This window comes from Oncorhynchus gorbuscha, linkage group LG02 (assembly GCF_021184085.1).
Source record: "Oncorhynchus gorbuscha isolate QuinsamMale2020 ecotype Even-year linkage group LG02, OgorEven_v1.0, whole genome shotgun sequence".
NCBI classification, from domain to species: domain Eukaryota; kingdom Metazoa; phylum Chordata; class Actinopteri; order Salmoniformes; family Salmonidae; genus Oncorhynchus; species Oncorhynchus gorbuscha.
The window spans coordinates 29913348-29933530 of NC_060174.1; the positions used below are offsets into that span (position 1 = coordinate 29913348).

Here is a 20183-nt window from a genome sequence, read left to right on the forward strand (position 1 = left end):
GGGCAATACCCAGACTTCCGCATCTGGCAGGGTCAGGTCTCGGTGGTTTACCATTGGCTGTTTTCATTTAGTATCAGTTGTGGTCGGCTTGGGGCGGGATCATATTCCCCCATAGTATGTTGTACCAAAGTTGATATGTTCTATAACTAATGTTCCCTGAAGGAGGGGAAACGAGGTATAACACCATTTTGTGAAGCGCAGATTTAATTTGCCTTATCAGGCGTGATTGTAGATCTTTCAACCTAAGTCGCAAGCGTGTGACTTGTATCTCGTTTCCTTCCATCAGGGAACAGTCGTTACGTTCTCTTATTATTAAACCTCTGGCTACCTTACATTTTTAGGCTATTCTAATAGCATTTTAAGATGGAATTCTGTTACGTTCGTTGTTTCATTGTGAGAAAGCCATGCATAAAACAAAACATATCCTTCAGTCACATTCATGGCCTATTGAATGGAGAGTGCTGAGAAGGAGGATTATAGAATACTTTTTTTTTTAACGGGTAGACAAGATGGTGTCAGAGAGAGCAAGATTGACTTGTCATTTTGCTTTGCTTGGGTGGCGCCAATCAAACTATCGTCTGTCACATCACGATGTCGTCACCATTGACAATGGCTGTCAATCATCTTTATATAGACGATTCTATCATAATATTGCCCGACCCGAGTGTGACTGCCAAGACCCCTGTGATCTATTCATTTATCTGTATTGATTTCCCTATGTCATTTAAAGCACTTAATCAACATCATAGTGATGAGAGAATTACAAACAACATGCCCACACTCATACTTTATATTTAGGTGCAGGAGCGCCAACATACTTTTGAGCTAGTATTCTATAAGAGATGCTTGAGGTCAAGTCGTAACAAATTTGAGGTGCCGGTACTCCGCTTCGGTCCACCCAAGTCAAACACTGGGTATTTAACTCTGCCTAAGCTTTTCATGTAAAACCAACAGATCCAGATTGATTCAGAATGTGACTGAAGTTTGCTCGCAAACTCAGGTTTTGTACTTGTGTACAGGAGCAAACAACCAGGCCATGATCCGTGTGTTGAGCCTGGGCTCCGCCGAGCGCACCCTGCTGAAGGGCTTCACTGGTGCAGTCACAGACCTGGCCTTCGCCCATCTGGACTCCACCCTGCTGGGATGTGTTGATGAAGCTGGCAACCTGGTCATCTGGCAGCTCACCTGCCACAGCAGCAAGATCCAGTATCCTCTTCATTCTGCCCAATAATTACACTTCAGTTGGTCACTTACTGCTTCGTGTAGTTAAAGGTTAAGTGAAATAAATTAACAATACATTTTACCTGGTTTTGACCATTTTTAAAAGTACTTTGTGATATGTGTACAGCAGTGGAGGCTGCTGAGGGGAGTATGGCTCATAATGGCTGGAGCGAACGGAATGGCATCAAACGCATGAAAACCATGTGTTGGATGCATTTGATAACATTCCGCTTAAGCCATTACCACGAGTACGTCCTCCCCATTTAAGGTGTCACCGACATCCTGTGGTGTACAGCTGCGGTGTTACACACCTTAACCCACATGCTTCTCAGGGATCAAGTGGTTGTCCACATCCGGAGGCCTGAAGACACACCTCTAAACTCCAATAGGAGGTTGATCTGGTGTCCTTTCATCCTAGAGGACAATGAAGAGAACCCTGAGGATGCTAGCCAGACCCTGGCCCTGCTGCATGAAGACAGAGTATGTATGCCCTATTGGACACAATCAGACTTATGTATTTACCCATGTCTCAGACAAACTCTTCCTCCTCGTCCCTTTGTACTATCTTTTTAATTCACTGCCTCCCTTTTGCTGATTGTCCTGTATTTTCTCCCCAGGCTGAGGTGTGGGATCTGGAGATCCTCCGCAGCAACAATAGCACCTGGCCAGTAGATGCCACTGACCTGAAGGACGGCGTTATAACCATAAAAGGACATACCGAGGTAGGGCATTTAGTAATCACATTGTCTGTTTCCAGTATGGAAAGCACTTAATTACAGACTGGTTTTTAGTGTGGAAATTTAGTTTTGGGTGGTGTTTTTCTCCAGCGTATAAGTGAAGGTGCCCTGTCTCCAGATGGCACAGTCTTGGCCACAGCCAGTCATGATGGTTATGTAAAATTCTGGCAAATCTACATTGAAGGACAGGACCAGCCAAGGTAGATCTTGACTCAATATTACTCTTTTATAATATAATATTTATATTAAAATTCCAGTTTCTTGCAATTCCTTTCCGTCTGTATCTCTATGGTTACTTTTACTTTCCTCTGTGAAGTCCTCTCCCCGGCTTCTTTCACAGATGTCTGCATGAGTGGCAGCCCCACAATGGGAACCCCCTCTCCTGCCTGCTGTTCTGTGACAACCACAAGAAACAGGACCCAGAGTAAGTCCCTACTGTTCTCTTCTGCTGCTGTACGTCTTTAGCTGAACAGGTGTTGAGTATTTAGCGAAAGTGACATTTGGTTACCCAGGATTACATAGATGTATGGATTTTTAGAGCATTACCCAATGCAATCAGTGTAATTTACTCTTGAGGACCGATGAGAGATTTGTTAGACCCCCTCTTTTTCCTTTCTAGTGTTCCATTCTGGCGCTTTCTGATTACTGGAGCTGATCAGAACCAGGAGCTGAAGATGTGGTGCACAGTGTCATGGACTTGCCTGCAGACCATCAGGTCTGACTGTTTTACCTGTGTTTTTCACTGCTCTTTCATGCTTTGCAAGTTGTCTCATTTATACCGCCGTTACTGGACCTGTTTTAACAATAGCCTATGTGCATTTACATTTACATTTAAGTCCATGTCCTTCAGGTTCTCTCCAGACCCGTTCAACTCCTCAGTCCTGCCCAGTCTAAAGGCCAGCCTGGACCTCTCTGCAGAATGCCTCATCCTCAGCGACGTACAGAGAAAGGTCAGAATTTCTGTGTCCTGCTATATCACTATGATCTATCTACCAACTGTAATCCTTTTTGTCTATCAGGATGAGTTATTAACCCTGTTTTGTTTTGTCCCTCTAGGTGTTGTATGTGATGGAGTTGTTGCAGGACCAGGAGAAGGGCCATGCCAGCTTCACAGCCGTGTCTGAGTTCCTGCTCACACACCCTGTACTCAGCTTTGGTGTTCAGGACGTCAGCCGCAGCCGCCTGCGCCACACAGAGGTCCTCCCCCCAGATGAGGAGAGCGAGAGTATGACTGCAGGTTGGTGTCACCTTCTTGGATCCCGATTACCGCTACTACCTAATCTAATGATGGGCTGGTCTGACCCCTGTGTTATCATGGGTATAATTTTTGTATTTTTCTTCCTGTTATCTCTAGAGGGCATCCAGGGCCCAATGGAATCCAGAGCTGGAATCCAAATAAAGCTGTACTGTGTCCACACAAAGTGAGTTGTCATTCAGGTCCTATTATCATATTTACGCAGAGGTCTGCATTGAAATTGTGACCATTTAATCAGTTTTTAGTATCCCATTTCATACACCTGTATTAGTGTTTAGATGTATTCTTCTGTCCACAGGTCTCTTCAAGATGTGCAGATCTGGTTCCAGCCAAACCTTGGGTCTGGCTCGCCCTCATTTCTGCCTCACTCAAATGATGGCTTTGGTGAGTTAAGAGAACCGTTGGTCGTCATAAACCAAAACTATTCTTTACTCAGTTTAAAAGATTTTAGAAACATTATCCCATATTTTCATGTATTAATCGGTCTTTGTGCTTTTCTAGGTTTTTCGGATCACTTGACAGACATAAGCATGGAAGGTTTGAGCTCTGACAAGGAGTCCGGATGTGGCTCCCAAAATGATCTCCGGAAGATTCCCGCCCTTCCTGCTCCTGCTGACTTCATGTCCCCCACTGGCTCCGCCGCTATGCCCAAGCTCATGACCCCTGACGCCTTCATGACCCCCAGTGCTTCAGTATGTCCAGTTCCCTCACTACTCTATCAAAATGCTAGCGAATATCCAAGGGAGGGATATTAGTCCTGGATCTTGATTGCGCTTTGAACTTGATTTCTGCCCTTCTCTCCCAGGTCCCAGCCTCCCCAGGCAGCAGTGCCAGCAGCCTGAAAATTGTGACAGCCATGACCAGCAACTCTGACAGTGGCGCCAGGTAGGTCAACTCAAAGGGTGCATAACAGGGAAGGAATTCATAATTGACTGAACAAGGAAAGAGATTGTGCTTTGATATCCCCTGACTCTTCTGACGTCAATGTCTGCAGGGGAGGAGAGGAGCTGACCCAGAACTCCAAGATGTCTGTGGAGAGCAGCAGCAGTAGCAGTCTGACCCTCAGTGCGAGCACCAGCAGCCCCAGAGCCAGCTCCCTTCTCATCTCAGGCCTAGGGGACAACATGCCGGTAGGCCACACACTTGCATGGACGCTAGCACCTACAGCGCAGTCATTTCACGCGGTTAGAATGCAGAATTGTGTGCCGCAATTGGCTGAGGGGCCAACATAACATGTGTTTGTCAACTTACAAGACCTCTCGTCCCTCCGTCATATGTGACATCATCCTTACTCCTTGTTCCACTTTGGTCTTCCCTGCTGTCTCATAAAGATGTACCCTCTTCCACAAGAGACTAGAGGTCGACCGATTAATTGGAATGGCCGATTTAATTAGGACCTATTCCAAGTTTTCATAGCAATCGGTATTTATGGACACCGATTGCAGCCTATTTATTTCATTTGAAAAAATAAATAATTTTACACCTTTATTTAACGAGGCAAGTCAGTTAAGAACACATTCTTACTTTCAATGACAGCCTAGGAACGATGGGTTAACTGCCTTGTACAGGGGCAGAACGACAGGTTTTTGCAGCCTTCTGGTTACTAGTCCAACACTCTAACCACCTGCCTTACATTGCACTCCACGAGGAGACTGCGTGGCAGGCTGACTACCTGTTACGCGAGGGCAGCAAGAAGCCAAGTTATGTTGCTAGCTAGCATTAAACTTATCTTATAAAAAAACTATCTTAACATAATCACTAGTTAACTACACATGGTTGATGGTATTACTAGTTTATCTGGCGTGTCCTGCGTTGCATATAATCAATGCCTGTTAATTTCTCATCGAATCGCCAAACGAGTGATGATTTAACAAACGCATTCATGAAAAAAGCACTGTGGTTGCACCAATGTGTACCTACCCATAAACATCAAAGCCTTTCTTTAAAATCAATACACAAGTATATATTTTTTAAACCTGTATTTTTAGTCAATATTGCCTGCTAACATGAATTTCTTATAACTAGGGAAATTGTCACTTCTCTTGCCTTCCGTGCAAGCAGTCGGTATATGCAGCAGTTTGGGCCGCCTGGCTCGTTGCGAACTGTGTGAAGACCATTTATTCCTAACAAAGACCGTAATGAATTGTACATAATTATGACATTGAAGGTTGTTCAATGTGTAACAGCAATATTTAGACTTGGATGCCATCCGTTAGATAAAATACAGAACGGTTCCGTATTTCACTGAAAGAATAAACATTTGGTTTTCGAAATGATAGTTTCCGTATTCGACCATATTAATGACCAAAGGCTCGTATTTCTGTGTGTTATTATGTTATAACTAAGTCTATGATTTGATAGAGCAGTCTGACTGAGCGATGGTCGGCAGCATGCTCGTAAGGAGTCATTCAAACAGCATTTTCATGCTAATAGTGTTTCAAACGTCACTCGCTCTGAGACTGGGAGTAGTTGTTCCCCTTGCTCTGCAATGGCCGCGGCTTTTGTGGAGCGATGGATTATGATGCTTCGAGGGTGGTCGTTGTGTTCCTGGTTCGAGCCCAGGTAGGGCTGAGGAATGGGACGGAAGCTATACTGTTACACTGGCAATACTTATTTATTTGAGGCTAAATTGATTTGATTGATGTATTTATATTAAGTTAAAATAAGTGTTAATTAAATATTATTGTAATGGTCATTATTACAAATACATACATTTAAAAAATATTGGCTGATTTAATCGGTATCTGCTTTTTCTGGGCTTCCAATAATCAGTCGACCTCTACAAAACACCACTCCTCATATGCTCATGTTCCCCTCACCTACCCATTCTGCCCTCTACAGGTGCTTCCCTCTCCAAACCCGCCCCTCTCGCTGGACCCACAGGCCATTGAGCCTATGCTGATTCAGCATGCCTCTCCCACCCTGGCTCGCTCTCCAGACGTCATCTCATCTGCCTCCACGGCCATGTCCCAGGACATGCCTGAGATCGCCTCTGATACGCTGCAGCGAAGCCTGGGGGTTGTGTCTGGAGCTGAATCCCGAGACACTCTCCCAGCCCTCCACACAGACAGCATGGCTTCAGCAGCCTCAGCCCTTCACCACCTCTCTCCACGGAACCGGAACAACTCTGACCACGGCCACCTGACCCTGGAGCTGGGTGCTGGAGCAGTGGAGGCGGAGCAGAGGCTCAGTAACACTCCTTCACTACTGGAGAATGCCCTGACACAGGAGAATGCTGCTGCAGCCGCCGCTGCCTCCTGCTCTGACAACAACACAAGCCACCCCTGGCCTGCAGCTCCCGACATCACACGGGAAACGCGCAACAGCCTGCGGGACAACGGCCTAGGAGACTGGTAAGACAGTCTCACACACACGCGTGGACATAAACACAGTGTCTTTACCTATGCATGCAACCTGAAGAACCTACACAAATCGGCTTTTTAGTTTTAAATGGTATTTCTTGCTTTTAGCTCAAGGGAGGAAATGAAGGACAGACACATGTCCTCTCCATACCACAGACGCACCTACCACTTAACCCAGAATGACAGTCAGGACGCCAGTGCAGAACAAAGGTAAGATAGTCGCATCTCTAGAACTTCCCCTTCGTTGTCAATAGCCCTGGTCCTGGAGGGATGTAGTATTTGCTGTGTTTTGGAAGTCAATGCTTGATTAAAGTTTTCATTTAAATGTATTCTCAATTCAGATTTAATGTTAATCTTAAACCTGCACAGGTTTTTTTGTACCCATGCCGTGTACCCATTATCACCACCTATTGTGGGCACTTAAACTCCTCTTGCTTTGTTTTCCTGTCACACAGTGACCATGATGACGAGGTGGCCAGTCTAGCGTCGTCCTCCGGGAACTGTGGAGCCAGGTCGTCTCAAAGACTGCCAGTGAAGGAGTGGAAGAGCTCTCCCAGAGGCTCCCCTAAACTCAAGAGGAAGAGTAAAAAAGATGACGGGTGGGTGATGACCATGACAGTTACCACAATGTTATTCTCTGATATTTACATCCATGTCTAATGGCCTCTTTGCCTTCTCTCTTTTTAGGGATGCATCTCATGCCTCTCAGTCCAGGCAGCCTGAGCATCATAACCATCAACATCAGGTAAGTGATCATGGCTGAATGAATATGATTCACTTACTTTTTATCTTTAAGTTGTGATTATAATACTGGCACCAAGATGTTTCCATTATGCATACATTTTCAGCAATACCATTTGTTCCCTGATAATTAGATGATACATTCTACCTGGTTTGCCTAGACACCATGGTGTAATCTGATCTAACCTGTTGCAGATGAACCCTGAGGTGCAGGAAGAGCTGCTGATGCTGCTGCGTAACCAGCAGAGGGAGCTAGCGGATCTCCGTCAGAGTCAGCTAGAGCTGCTGCAGAGAGTGACTGGCCACATGGACGCCGTGCAGAGCTCTGTCATAGCCCATGTGGAGCACGTCATGGTCAGCCAGCAGGAGCATGAACGTATCCTTACAACTGGGACATGTCACAAATTACAATCAGTGCCAACTCCTAGACCTCCCTATGTAGTGGTACCATTGAAAATTATGTAGTTTTGTATGAGATGATCACTGCAAGTTATACTACATGGCTATCAGTATGTGGACACTCTTTCAAATTAGATTTGGCACACAGCCATGCAGTCTCCATAGATTAACATTGGCAGTAATGTGGCCCTTACTGAAGAGCTCAGTGACTTTCAACGTGGTGCTGTCATAGGATGCAACCTTTCCAACAAGTCAGTTCATCAAATTTCTGCCCTGCTAGAGCTGCCCCTGTCAACTGTAAGTGCTGTTATTGTTAAGTGGAAACTTTAATGAGCAACAACGGCTCAGCCGTGAAGTGGTAGGCTACACAAGCTCACAGAATGGCACCAACGTTGCTGAAGTGCATAGCGTATAAAAATCATCTGTCCTCCAAACGTTCCAAACTGCCCCTGGAAGCAACGTCAGCACAAGAACTGTTCGTCGGAAGCTTCATGAAATAGGTTTCGCAGCCATTGGACTTGGGAGCAGTGGAAACGCTTTCTCTGGAGCGATGAGTCATGCTTCACCGATGGACAAATCTGGATTTTGCTACCTGCCCAAATGCATAGTGCTAACTGTAAAGTTTAGTGGAAGAGGAATAATGGTCTGGGGATGTTTTTCATGGTTCGGGCTAAGCTCTTTAGCTCCAGTGAAGGGGAATCTTAACGCTACAGCATACAATGACTTTCTAGATGGTTCTGTGCTTCCAACTTTGTTGTAACAGTTTGGGGATGGCCTTTTCCTGTTTCAGAATGACAATGCCCCTGTGCACAAAGGTCCATACAGAAATGGCTTGTCGATCTGTGTGGAACAATTTGACTTGGACTGCACAGACCTCAACCCCATCAAACACCTTTTGGATGAATTGGAACGCCGACTGCGAGCCAGGCCTAATCGCCCAACATCAGTGCCTAACCTCACTAATGCTCTTGTGGCTGAATGGAAGTCCCTGCAGCAATTTTCCAACCTCTAGTGGAAAGCCTTTCCAGAAGAGGCTGTTCTAGCAGCAAAGGGGGGACCAACACCATATGAATAACCATGATTTCGGAATGAGATGTTCGACGAGCAGGTGTCCTCATACTTTTGGCCATGTAGTGTATAGGGAAGCGTTATGAATGCAGATATTGTAGTTTAAATGGAATTCAATTAACATGAATAAAGATGCTTTTCACATCTAGAAAGGTGCCTAATTTAAAGCTGCAATATGTAACTTCTCGGGCAATCTGACCAAATTCACATAGAAATTAGTTATTGGTCTGTCATTGTCATTGAAAGCAAGTCTAAGCAGTAGATTGCTTCTATGTGCGCTATTGCTATTCTTCTCGTTCTCAAGTAAAAATGTTGCGTCTTTCAGTTTTTGTACACCAGCTGAAAATATAATATCTTTGATTATGGAAAATATTTGAGTGGTTTATATGCTTATTTTGTCACACAAACTGAAATTAGGCTAACTATTAGTTTTAGCAACCAGGAAATGCCAGAGCCATTTCTGCATATTGCATCTTTAAGAACATTGTTTTGTAGCAGCAGCACATCCTTATCCACCCACTGTTTGATCCTTGACCCGGCGGTGTTTCTCAGAGAGGAGAATGGAGAGAATCCTAGCAGAGGGACAGAGCCGTAACCAGCAAATCCAGGAACATCTCTCCCAGCAGCTGGCTCAAACTCTCAACAACACCCTGTGTAACCGTCTGGACAAGACTCTCCGAGAGGAGATGAAGAAAACTGTTCCTCCCAGTCAGTACACTTCCTTCCTTTTTCCTAACTTATTCGACAGTTTTTATCAAATTAAGTTAACTGTATAATCACTGAGAAGTAAATGTTTGGCCTTGCTACTAAACAGCTATTATCAAGAGTCTGGAGCCTGTTACTGCCCAGATGAATAACACCATCGCTGCTAAGCTGACGGCTGTGGAGGCAGCACTGAAGGAGAACGTTAGCAAAGTCGTCAAGTCAAAGGTTAGTGGCAACAAATTCAGGGGGGGATTTAAAAATGCGCTGCTTAGTTCATAGAACCACGTTATGTTGCCTTACCTTTGATATTTGCTTATAGCAGTTGTGACAGGGGTTTTGGTTTTCTTCCTACAAAATGTATCTCTATATTTTGAACAATGGGGGCTATAAGCTATTATGACCCCATTTGCTTAAAGCTAAGACACACACATGCCTTCTCTTTCCCTCTACAATGCTCACATGCCCTGCGGGTGTCGTTAGAATAGAGTGGACAGGACCAGGCACAGCATGCCCTGCTCTAGAGCCTAGGTTGGTCATTGGATCAAAGGATGTAAAGTAGTCTCATAGCTCACTTATTCAGTCCTCAGTCAAAATGCACACACACAAATGCCTTTGCATCCCTTTCTGTGCAGAACACCACAGATGCAATCGGCCGGGCAGCTGCTGAGGCAATGCAGGGGCCTATCCAGGCTGCCTACAAGGATGCGTTCCAGAGCATTGTGCTGCCTGTGTTTGAAAGGGGCTGCCAGTCTATGTTCCAGCAGATCAATGACAGCTTCAAGCAGGGAACCCATGAGTGTATGACAATCCTATTACTAATTATTAACTAAGCGTTTCAGGCTTTTTCTTCACTTTATGCAGTTTCACCCAAGAGCAAGGTCATGGACTTAGCCTAGTTTGTAACTTGCTGCATTTGTCATACAAAGCCCACTGCTCTTAACATAGATGTATGTATTGATTTTTTTCAGCTGTTTTTTTTTTTATATTGTGCTAACGGCACATCTGAATATGCCTGACAGATCTTACTGTGTCATGCTGAGGATATTTGTTTTCCTCTGTAGATATCCAGCAACTGGAGACCCATGTGAAGAGCAGGAAGCAGCATGAGCAGGAGGGCCAGGACCCTATGATTGGCCAGCTACAGCAGATGATTGACACGTTCCAGAATTCTACGGATCAGCTGGCCACCACTGTCACAGCAAGTGTCCGCTCGGAGGTCCAGCACCAGCTCAACATGACGGTGGGAAAGTAAGTCCAACCAGGCTTTTGTTTATTTTTTGTGATTGATCAGACATGCCTAATAGATGCCTTAGCAAGCAGTTTGGTTTGCCATGTTGAGTGGCTGTGTAATGGATTGGTTGAGCAGAAAAACAAACACCTTAATCCTGGGCTTAATTTCGATTGAACCATAAATTTGCAAAGCAATTAATGAAATAGCGCTTGCAATTATAGATTTTGTTTTTTAGGATGTGGGAATGAGTAATTTTAAGTGTTTTGATTGTTATAAAGTATTCGGGTAATGACATGTTTTCAAGCATTTACAGTGCATTCGAAAAGTATTCAGACCGCTTGACCTTTTTCTATGTTTTGTTAGGTTACAGCCTTATTCTAAAATGGATTAAAGTAGTCCCCCCCCCCCCCCCCCCCATCAATACCCCATAATGACAAATCAAAAACAGGGTTTTGAAATGTTTGCTAATTTATTAAAAATAAAGGCAATTTCGCATTTTACATAACTATTCAGACCCTTTACTCAGTACTTTGTTGAAGCACATTTGGCAGCAATTACAGCCTTGCGTCTTCACGGGTATGACACTACAAGCTTGGCACACCTGTATTTGGAGATTCATTATTCTCTAAAGATCCTCTCAAGCTATGTTAGGTTGGATTGAGAGCAATTTGCCGGTCTCTTCATAGATGTGTGGATTGAGTTCAAGTCCGGGCTAAGGCTTGACCACTCAAGGACATTCAGAGACTCGTCCCGAAGCCACTCCTGAGTTGTCTTGGTTATGTGCTTAGGGTCGTTGTCTTGTTGAAAGGTAAACCTTCGCCACAGTCTGAGGTCCTGAGCGCTCTGGAGCAGGTTTTTTTAAAAGGATCTCTCTGTACTTTGCTCCATTCATATTTACTTCGATCCTGACTAGTTCCCCAGCCCCTGCCGCTGAAGAACATCCCCACAGCATGATGTTGCCACAGTAGGGATGGGGCCAGGTTTCCTTCAGACCTGATGCTTGGCATTCAGGCCAAAGAATTCATTCTTGGTTTCATCAGACCAGAGAATCTTGTTTTTCATGGTTTGAAAATCCTTTAGCTGCCTTTTGGTCATCTCCAAGCAGGCTGTCATGTGCCTTTTACTGAGGAGTGGCTTCTGTCTGGCCACGCTACCATAAAGGCCTGATTGGTGGAGTGCTGCAGAGATGGTTGTCCTTCTGGAAGGTTCTCCCATCTCCACAGAGGAACTCTGGAGCTCTGTCAGAGTGACCATCGGCTTCTTGGTCACCTCCCTGACCAAGGCCCTGTTCCCCCGATTGCTCAGCTTGGCCTTCCGGCTACTCTAAGAGGAGTCTTGGTGGTTCCAAACTTTTTCCATTTTAAGAATGATTGAGGCCACTGTGTTCTTGGGGACCTTCAATGCTGCAGAAATGTTTTGCTACCCTTCCCCAGAGCTGTGCCTCAACACAATCCTGTCTCCGAGCTCTACGGACAATTCCTTTGACCTCATGGTTTGGTTTTTGCTCTGACATGCACTGTCAACTGTGGGACCTTTATATAGACTGGTGTGTGCCTTTTCCAAATCATGTCCAAACAATTTAATTGACCACAGGTGGACTCATATGACGTTGTAGAAACATCTCAAGGATGATCAATGGAAACAGGATGCACTTGAGCTCAATTTTGAGTCTCATAGCAGATTGTCTCTACTTATGTGGAGGTTTTTTATTTTTAATATATTTTCAAAAATGTCTAAACCTGTTATCGCTTTGTCATTATGGGGTATTGTGTGTGTGTGTGTGTGTGTGTGTAGATAAGGGGGGAAAATGTGTTTAATCAATTTAGAATAAGGCTGTAACTTAACAAAATGTGGAATAAGTCAAGGGGTCTGAATAGTTTCTGAATGCACTGTAAATATTTTGATAGTATTCCTTGTTTATATTACTGTGCCTATTTTGGTCTGTCCTACATCCAGCCTGCAGGAATCGATCCTGACCCAGGTGCAGCGCATAGTGAAGGGTGAGGTGAGCATGGCCATGAAGGAGCAGCAGGCAGCTGTGACCTCCAGCATCATGCAGGCCATGCGCTCTGCTGCAGGCACGCCCGTCCCTACCCCACTCCTCGACTACCAGGCCCAGCAGGCCAACATATTGCAGCTGCTGCAGCAGGGACAACTCAACCAGGCCTTCCAACAGGTGAGAGTCCTGCTCCCTGATGCACCGCCATGGGCTTGGGCGGTATACTGTAACATGTATACCGGGGCATTTGGAAAAAAACACTGGAGGGTTTTTCATTACCGTCAACTATTTCAAATGTTTTTCATGACACTTAATATTTGTAGCTACTTTTTAAGTTAATACCTGCAGTGAACCTGTGCAATATGTTAGGAGATAAAGAAGATTCAGTTCTTCATTTCACCGGTCACGTTATTTTACATGAAGCTTACTGTAGTTCCCCAGAACAGTTGAGCCAGTCACATGTTTGTTTGTAAATGACACAATGGGAGAAAGCGGGAGCAGGTGAGTCCATAGAGTTCTATATATCAGTGAGTCTCTGTTGTGAGGTGATGAAGTAACACATCTATGAAATTCACTACTACATTTTTGCCACCAGATATCTTATGTCTTTCTGTTGTGTTTGAGAAGTCAGAGCTCTGTAATCTGTACAGCTGCCATTTTTCCCCCTGTGCTTCCTACTAGTGTTTTTTCCCTCCTCTGTTCTCTCCTCTCTACTCTGCTCTGTGTACACATGCTGCTCTTCCTTCAGAAAAGTATGAATCACAACTTTGTTCATTTGCTAAATTTATTTTATTCTTTCACTTGTAAATATCCACACTCACCGAAAATATCATTCGATAGCTATTAGCTAGTCTGTATAACTTTATGAGCTGGATTTGCCTGTCTTTGCAATTATGTTTGTTTTCACTTGTTAGCATTTAGCTAAAAGCATCTGTGATTTCGATGTTCTAATTTTGTTAGTATTCTGGTAGAGGCACCGTGGGCTTTTCTTGCATTTTTTTTAGCGCCACTTGTGTAGTACTATGCCGGTAACACCGTAAATCCTGGCATGAGAAAAGGACTATGATTATCAGGATACCGCCCAAGCACCTACCCATCCCATCAGTCTCACAGCCTCTCCCTTCCACTGCATGGGGATGTCCAAGGGCATCATTTAAAATGTACCTGAGGTGTCTGATCGGTCTCATCTCCTCCAACCCCCTCCCCTGTAGGCCCTGTCAGCCTCTGACCTGAACCTGGTTCTGTATGTGTGCGAGACCATTGACTCCCAGCAGGTGTTTGGCCAGCATCCCTGCCCCCTGATCCAGCCGGTGCTGCTGTCCCTCATACAGCAGCTGTCCACTAACCTGGCCACACGCTCTGAGCTCAAGATCAGGTATGCATGTGCACCCACAGGAACATGTTGTAACCCACAGATTTGATGCTCAAACTCGTCTTAGACCCCTCTATGCACCCATGCTAAAACACACACTCAGAACACATCAATGTAAATTCTTACACACCTTGGATGTAATAAGTCTGCCATGGGCAGCTTGAGATTAGATTTTGTTTGATCTTAATCAGGTTTGTGCTCTTACGAGCCTCCCATAAAGAACACTTTTCAACCTTATTTTCATTATCTCCTGCACCAAACCAGTGTAGAGAAGGTCCAAAAAATGCCAACTGTAGGACCTTATGTCGCCTTAAATGCCTGCAAAATCATGTCCAATCAATTGAATTTACCACAGGTGGACTCCCAAGTTGTATAAACAGCTTAAGGATGATCAATGGAAACAGGATGCACCGGAGCTGAATTTTGTGTCTCATAGCAAAGGGTCTGAATAGTTGGAAATAAGAAATTTCTCTTAATTTTTAATACACTTGTAAAAATGTATAATCCTGTTTTCGCTTTATCATTGTGTGTGGATGAGGATTAACATTTATTTGCAGTGCCTTGCGAAAGTATTCGGCCCCCTTGAACTTTCCGACCTTTTGCCACATTTCAGGCTTCAAACATAAAGATATAAAACTGTATTTTTTGTGAAGAATCAACAACAAGTGGGACACAATCATGAAGTGGAACGACATTTATTGGATATTTCAAACTTTTTTAACAAATCAAAAACTGAAAAATTGGGCGTGCAAAATTATTCAGCCCCTTTACTTTCAGTGCAGCCAACTCTCCAGAAGTTCAGTGAGGATCTCTGAATGATCCAATGTTGACCTAAATGACTAATGATGATAAATATAAATGTAATAATGTATAAATGATAAATATAATGAAGAACAAGGAACACACCAGGCAGGTGTGTTGTGAAGAAGTTTCAAGTTTGGATACAAAAAGATTTCCCAAGCTTTAAACATCCCAAGGAGCACTGTGCAAGCGATAATATTGAAATGGAAGGAGTATCAGACCACTGCAAATCTACCAAGACCTGGCCGTCCCTCTAAACTTTCAGCTCATACAAGGAGAAGACTGATCAGAGATGCAGCCAAGAGGCCCATGATCACTCTAGATGAACTGCAGAGATCTACAGCTGAGGTGGGACACTCTGTCCATAGGACAACAATCAGTCGTATATTGCACAAATCTGGCCTTTATGGAAGAGTGGCAAGAAGAAAGCCATTTCTTAAAGATATCCATAAAAAGTGTTGTTTAAAGTTTGCCACAAGCCACCTGGGAGACACACCAAACATGTGGAAGAAGGTGCTCTGGTCAGATGAAACCAAAATGGAACTTTTTGGCAACAATGCAAAACGTTATGTTTGGCGTAAAAACAACACAGCTCATCACCCTGAACACACCATCCCCACTGTCAAACATGGTGGTGGCAGCATCATGGTTTGGGCCTGCTTTTCTTCAGCAGGGACAGGGAAGTTGGTTAAAATTGATGGAAAGATGGATGGAGCCAAATACAGGACCATTTTGGAAGAAACCCTGATGGAGTCTGCAAAAGACCTGAGACTGGGACGGAGATTTGTCTTCCAAGAAGACAATGATCCAAAACATAAAGCAAAATCTACAATGGAATGGTTCAAAAATAAACATATCCAGGTGTTAGAATGGCCAAGTCAAAGTCCAGACCTGAATCCAATCGAGAATCTGTGGAAAGAACTGAAAACTGCTGTTCACAAATGCTCTCCATCCAACCTCACTGAGCTCGAGCTGTTTTGCAAGGAGGAATGGGAAAAAATGTCAGTCTCTCGATGTGCAAAACTGATAGAGACATACCCCAAGCGACTTACAGCTGTAATCGCAGCAAAAGGTGACGCTACAAAGTATTAACTTAAGGGGGCTGAATAATTTTGCACGCCCAATTTTTCAGTTTTTGATTTGTTTAAAAAAGTTTGAAATATCCAATAAATGTCGTTCCACTTCATGATTGTGTCCCACTTGTTGTTGATTCTAAACAAAAAATACAGTTTTATATCTTTATGTTTGAAGCCTGAAATGTGGCAAAAGGTCGCAAAGTTCAAGGGGGGCGAATACTTTCACAAGGCACTGTAGTCGATTTTAGAATAAGGCTGTATGTTACAAAATTTGGGAAAAGTTAAGGGGTCTGAATACTTACCGAATGCACTGTAAAAGACCCTAAAACAAAATTTAAGTTGAGCACATAGAACAGACCTACTACTTATACTTATTTTCAAGTAGAATGACATAACTCACGTCTGAATTTGGCTGGGTCTCCCAAAATGTTACATGTTGCCACTTTAAGGCTCGGACACACCTGTAGCGTTTGCCGGCTGCGAGTACTTAGCACCTCTGATTTAGAGCGCCGGATGTAATTTGCAATCTGATTCGACATGTTGAATCACGAGAGAATGTCGGCAGTCAGACGTCAGTTTGACCCTAAAACGCCCTGCCGAACAAACTGCAGATGAACGGCAGATCAACATTCAGTGCAGTGTGTGGGGGAGGGTTCCCTTAGTCACATTTGCTCCTTGTTGAGCTGTATCAAACTGCAGCTGTAATGCTTTTCACCCTTCTGGCCCACTTAACAAATGTGTGTTATGGGAACAGGATGGGCCTATGAATATGGGAATAATGTCCAGACAATGACGTGCCAAGTCCCTTTAATGCTCTTTAAAAGCTCAAATGACCAGTCTCAATCCAGTTTGAATTGCACCCTAAAAACTATCAGCCTGATACTGGCCAGCTGTTGAGATCTACGCCATCTGTGGGAATGAATCTGTGTGTGGGGTGTGGCTGTACACCTAAAATGTGTTTGCATACAGTCCAATGCCTTCATGCATGGTATTGATTGGCTGTTACAGTGCAACTGTTTTAAACCAGGTGTGTAAGATATATCACAGAATAGATGTGCTGCTCCTGAATATTTCATATCTTATATCATGCACATTTAATCGTCATCGTCCCCCAAAAAATGTACTTTGCGTGCAAGGGCTTTTAAATGCATATCAGGTTTAGTAGATAAGAGACCTGATGGGGCTATGTGGGAGGGATGGGTTGGGGTGAGGGGATGGGTTTAGCTGAAATTATAGAGTAATTGGGCACTTTGAGTGTATGGAGATTAATGGTTCTTAAACCCCAAGATTACCATTGAGTTAACTGTGTTTAGAGGTTTTAAATGCATTCGATTGTTTTAATTTTATATCTGTAGACCCAATCTGATGGGATTCATTTGGGTTGAGCCATCTGGATTGGATAACGGGACAGTGCTGCTGGGTGATCAGTCACAAGACAGCATTTACTCTGTTTTAATCAAGCCATTCAAATCTTTGCCTTCGGCTGCAAGGAAATAGAGGTGGCTTTGTCTGTACACACAAGCCAATAACACTATTGGCTTAAATGGTACTATTTGAGTATTTTGAAAGCCCACTGTAAACTTCTTTGTCTGTATCAGTTACTTGGAGGATGCTGTGATGAACCTGGACCATGGTGATCCGGTGACGAGAGACCACATGAGTACTGTGCTGTCCCAGGTCCGACAGAAACTGTTCCAGTTCCTGCAGCAGGACCCACACAGTCCTCTTAGCAAGAGAGCCCGGCGCCTGGTGATGATGCTTCAGGGCCTTGTCAATCACTAGTTCTGTACCTGGTGCCCATCGATGGAGCCCCTTCTCTTCCTGCTCTGTTCCAATACAGTTAGAATAAGGTGCAGTGAGTTTCATTGAGGTACTGAGGGGAGTGGCATTTAGTTAGAGATGTGAGCATGTTGTGTAATTGCTCTGAACTTCCTGTACCCACGGCTCTCTCTGATGCATTATACATCGCAATTGAATTTATTTTTTGTAATCCTCATTTTTTTTAAAGTGGTAAAAATGGCAAGAACTGACTGGTTTTTCCCTTTTTGGACTTTTAGATTGACTGATTTTTCTCAGTTTGAAACCCCCGGTTCATCGTAAGATCTATGAACCTTGCCATTTTCTTATTTCAGTCCATTTCCCTGTCATAGCAGCAAGCGTTAGAGGGACAAAAACAATCCTAAATGTAGACTGTTTAAGCAGATGGATGGGCCCTTCATGTTCTATTATGTTTTCTGTATGTTCAACCATTCTGTTAAATCCAAAGTTCTGACTTCAGTTCAGAATGGTATTTTTCTTTGAGGGACTTCTACAGTAGGCTTTGAATCTGCACTGTTAGTATTGTAATAAAGCCTTTCTCTGCTCTTTCCTATATATTAGACTGACCATATTACTATGTAAAGAGGACAGGAGTATGCTTGTGGAGTCTGAGAAACTGAAATGGCTGTCCTTGTACAGTTTTATAGGGTCATGGGCAACTTTTTTGTTTGTTGATGGAAATTCACTCATGCCCCTGAAATCTTTTTTTTCTTTTGTGCCCCCTTTTTAAAAAATATCTCTCAACAGTCCTTAACATTTGTATGACTTGAATACTTCCTCAGACTTATTTGAAGTAATTATCATCCATAGTAAATGCTTCTAACATATTATTGTTACTGATTTATGTCTCGCTTGCTTTTGGATACTCAAGTAATGTGTGTAAACCTGATGTACTTATCCTGGTCTCTAGAGTACATCCGTTTGTGAAAATGCGTGGTTTCTATATAAGCTTACAAAGTCTAGTGGGAAAGTACAGCAAAACTGGGGGGGGTGGGGCCTGGTACAGACCTTTGGCACTCCAATGTTGGGTTGCATTATGAACGTCAATTGCACAATGCCTGCTCTGCCACTGTGGTCAGTTTATTGTAACCATTCAAGTTACAGACTCAAGTGAATAAGACTTTGTAGGTTTTCCATCTCAAACCCTTTATGTGCTACAAAACCTTTCTATAAAGTGCCTTATTGTACTTCACGCATGGGCATTTGCCATCCACCACCTTTAGTCTGTTGTGCCATTTGTAAACCAACTATTTGCCTGACTAAAAGTTGGTGACTGGGCTTTTTTGTACCTCATCAATGTCTTCCTTTGCAAACAAGGGCTCAAATGGCACAGCGAGAGAGAATCTGTGCGTTAGGTATACAAACATTATTTGACAATAGGGGCTTGCTAGAATAAGTCTTATCTAAATTTGCTTGGGTATGTGATTCCACTTTACTGTATGAGCGATAGGATACATTTAAACCTATTCTAAACTTGTCTAGTGTATACCAAAATGTCAATCTCTGCTATTGATGTCTTGCCATCTAATTGCATGTACAGTTATTATTTATGGTGGTTCTGATGTCATCTGTTTTAAAATTCCTCAAACTTAAAACCGAATAAGGTGTCATAGGGCAGTGTGAGCTAAGCTTGGCAGTGTTTCTTTCCATTCCGTACATTGCACATTAGTCCTGAAACAACATGCTTATTTAACTAGGCCAGAATGTTTTAGTTTGACTGTAGTGATGGTTACCTTTAGCGGTTCAATTTATTTAGCATGACTTGTTAAAAGGTGATTCCTGGCTTGTTCTTCTTTGCTTCAATTACTGAGTTTCATCAGTGAACACTATACAATGAGCGTACAAAACATTAAGAACACCTTCCTAATACTTTGCACTCCCTCTCCTCAGCCTGAATATGTCGTGGCATGGACTCTACAAGGTGTCGAACGCATTCCACAGGGATGCTGGCCCATGTCGACTCCAATCATTCTCACAGTTGTCAAGTTGGCTGGATGTCCTTTGAGTGGTGGACCATTGTTGAGCATGAAAAACCCCAGCAGTGTTCCAGTTCTTGACACAAATCGATGTCTAGCAACTACTACCATACCCCTTTCAAAGGCACTTACATCTTTTGTCTTGCCCATTCAACCTCTGAATGGCACACATACACAATCCATAGGGGCGGCAGGGTAGCCTAGTGGTCAGAGCGTTGGAATAGTAAAGAAGGTTGCAGTTCAAACCCCTGAGATGATGAGGTACAAATCTGTCGTTTTGCTCCTGAACAGGCAGTTAACCCACTGTTCCTAGGCCGTCATTGAAAATAAGAATTTGTTCTTAACTGACTTGCCTAGTTAAATAAAGGTATAAAAAAATACAATCTCTCGAATGCTTAAAAATAGTTTAACCTGCCCTTTAG

The 20183-nt window shown here is 43.6% G+C and overlaps 1 protein-coding gene across 3 annotated transcripts in view; it reads left to right on the forward strand.

Moving 5' to 3' along the window:
- edc4 (enhancer of mRNA decapping 4) overlaps window positions 1-19063 on the forward strand; it is a 36780-nt gene extending 17717 nt beyond the window's left edge. For 2 of the 3 annotated variants that reach the window (XM_046307175.1, XM_046307193.1), the window contains exons 5-29: window positions 1020-1206; window positions 1554-1701; window positions 1839-1943; window positions 2049-2158; window positions 2275-2382; window positions 2578-2673; window positions 2809-2908; window positions 3015-3195; window positions 3313-3379; window positions 3512-3597; window positions 3715-3905; window positions 4019-4098; window positions 4208-4343; window positions 6055-6566; window positions 6684-6785; window positions 7031-7174; window positions 7263-7320; window positions 7512-7692; window positions 9336-9491; window positions 9598-9713; window positions 10121-10286; window positions 10550-10736; window positions 12676-12895; window positions 13930-14093; window positions 17566-19063. In XM_046307175.1, coding sequence (XP_046163131.1) covers window positions 1020-1206; window positions 1554-1701; window positions 1839-1943; window positions 2049-2158; window positions 2275-2382; window positions 2578-2673; window positions 2809-2908; window positions 3015-3195; window positions 3313-3379; window positions 3512-3597; window positions 3715-3905; window positions 4019-4098; window positions 4208-4343; window positions 6055-6566; window positions 6684-6785; window positions 7031-7174; window positions 7263-7320; window positions 7512-7692; window positions 9336-9491; window positions 9598-9713; window positions 10121-10286; window positions 10550-10736; window positions 12676-12895; window positions 13930-14093; window positions 17566-17749 — 3785 coding nt within the window. In that variant the 3' untranslated portion in view covers window positions 17750-19063. The remainder of the gene's footprint in view (window positions 1-1019; window positions 1207-1553; window positions 1702-1838; window positions 1944-2048; window positions 2159-2274; window positions 2383-2577; window positions 2674-2808; window positions 2909-3014; window positions 3196-3312; window positions 3380-3511; window positions 3598-3714; window positions 3906-4018; window positions 4099-4207; window positions 4344-6054; window positions 6567-6683; window positions 6786-7030; window positions 7175-7262; window positions 7321-7511; window positions 7693-9335; window positions 9492-9597; window positions 9714-10120; window positions 10287-10549; window positions 10737-12675; window positions 12896-13929; window positions 14094-17565) is intronic. The other variant, XM_046307183.1, reaches the window with a different exon arrangement.
- The last annotated feature ends 1120 nt before the right edge of the window (window positions 19064-20183 follow it).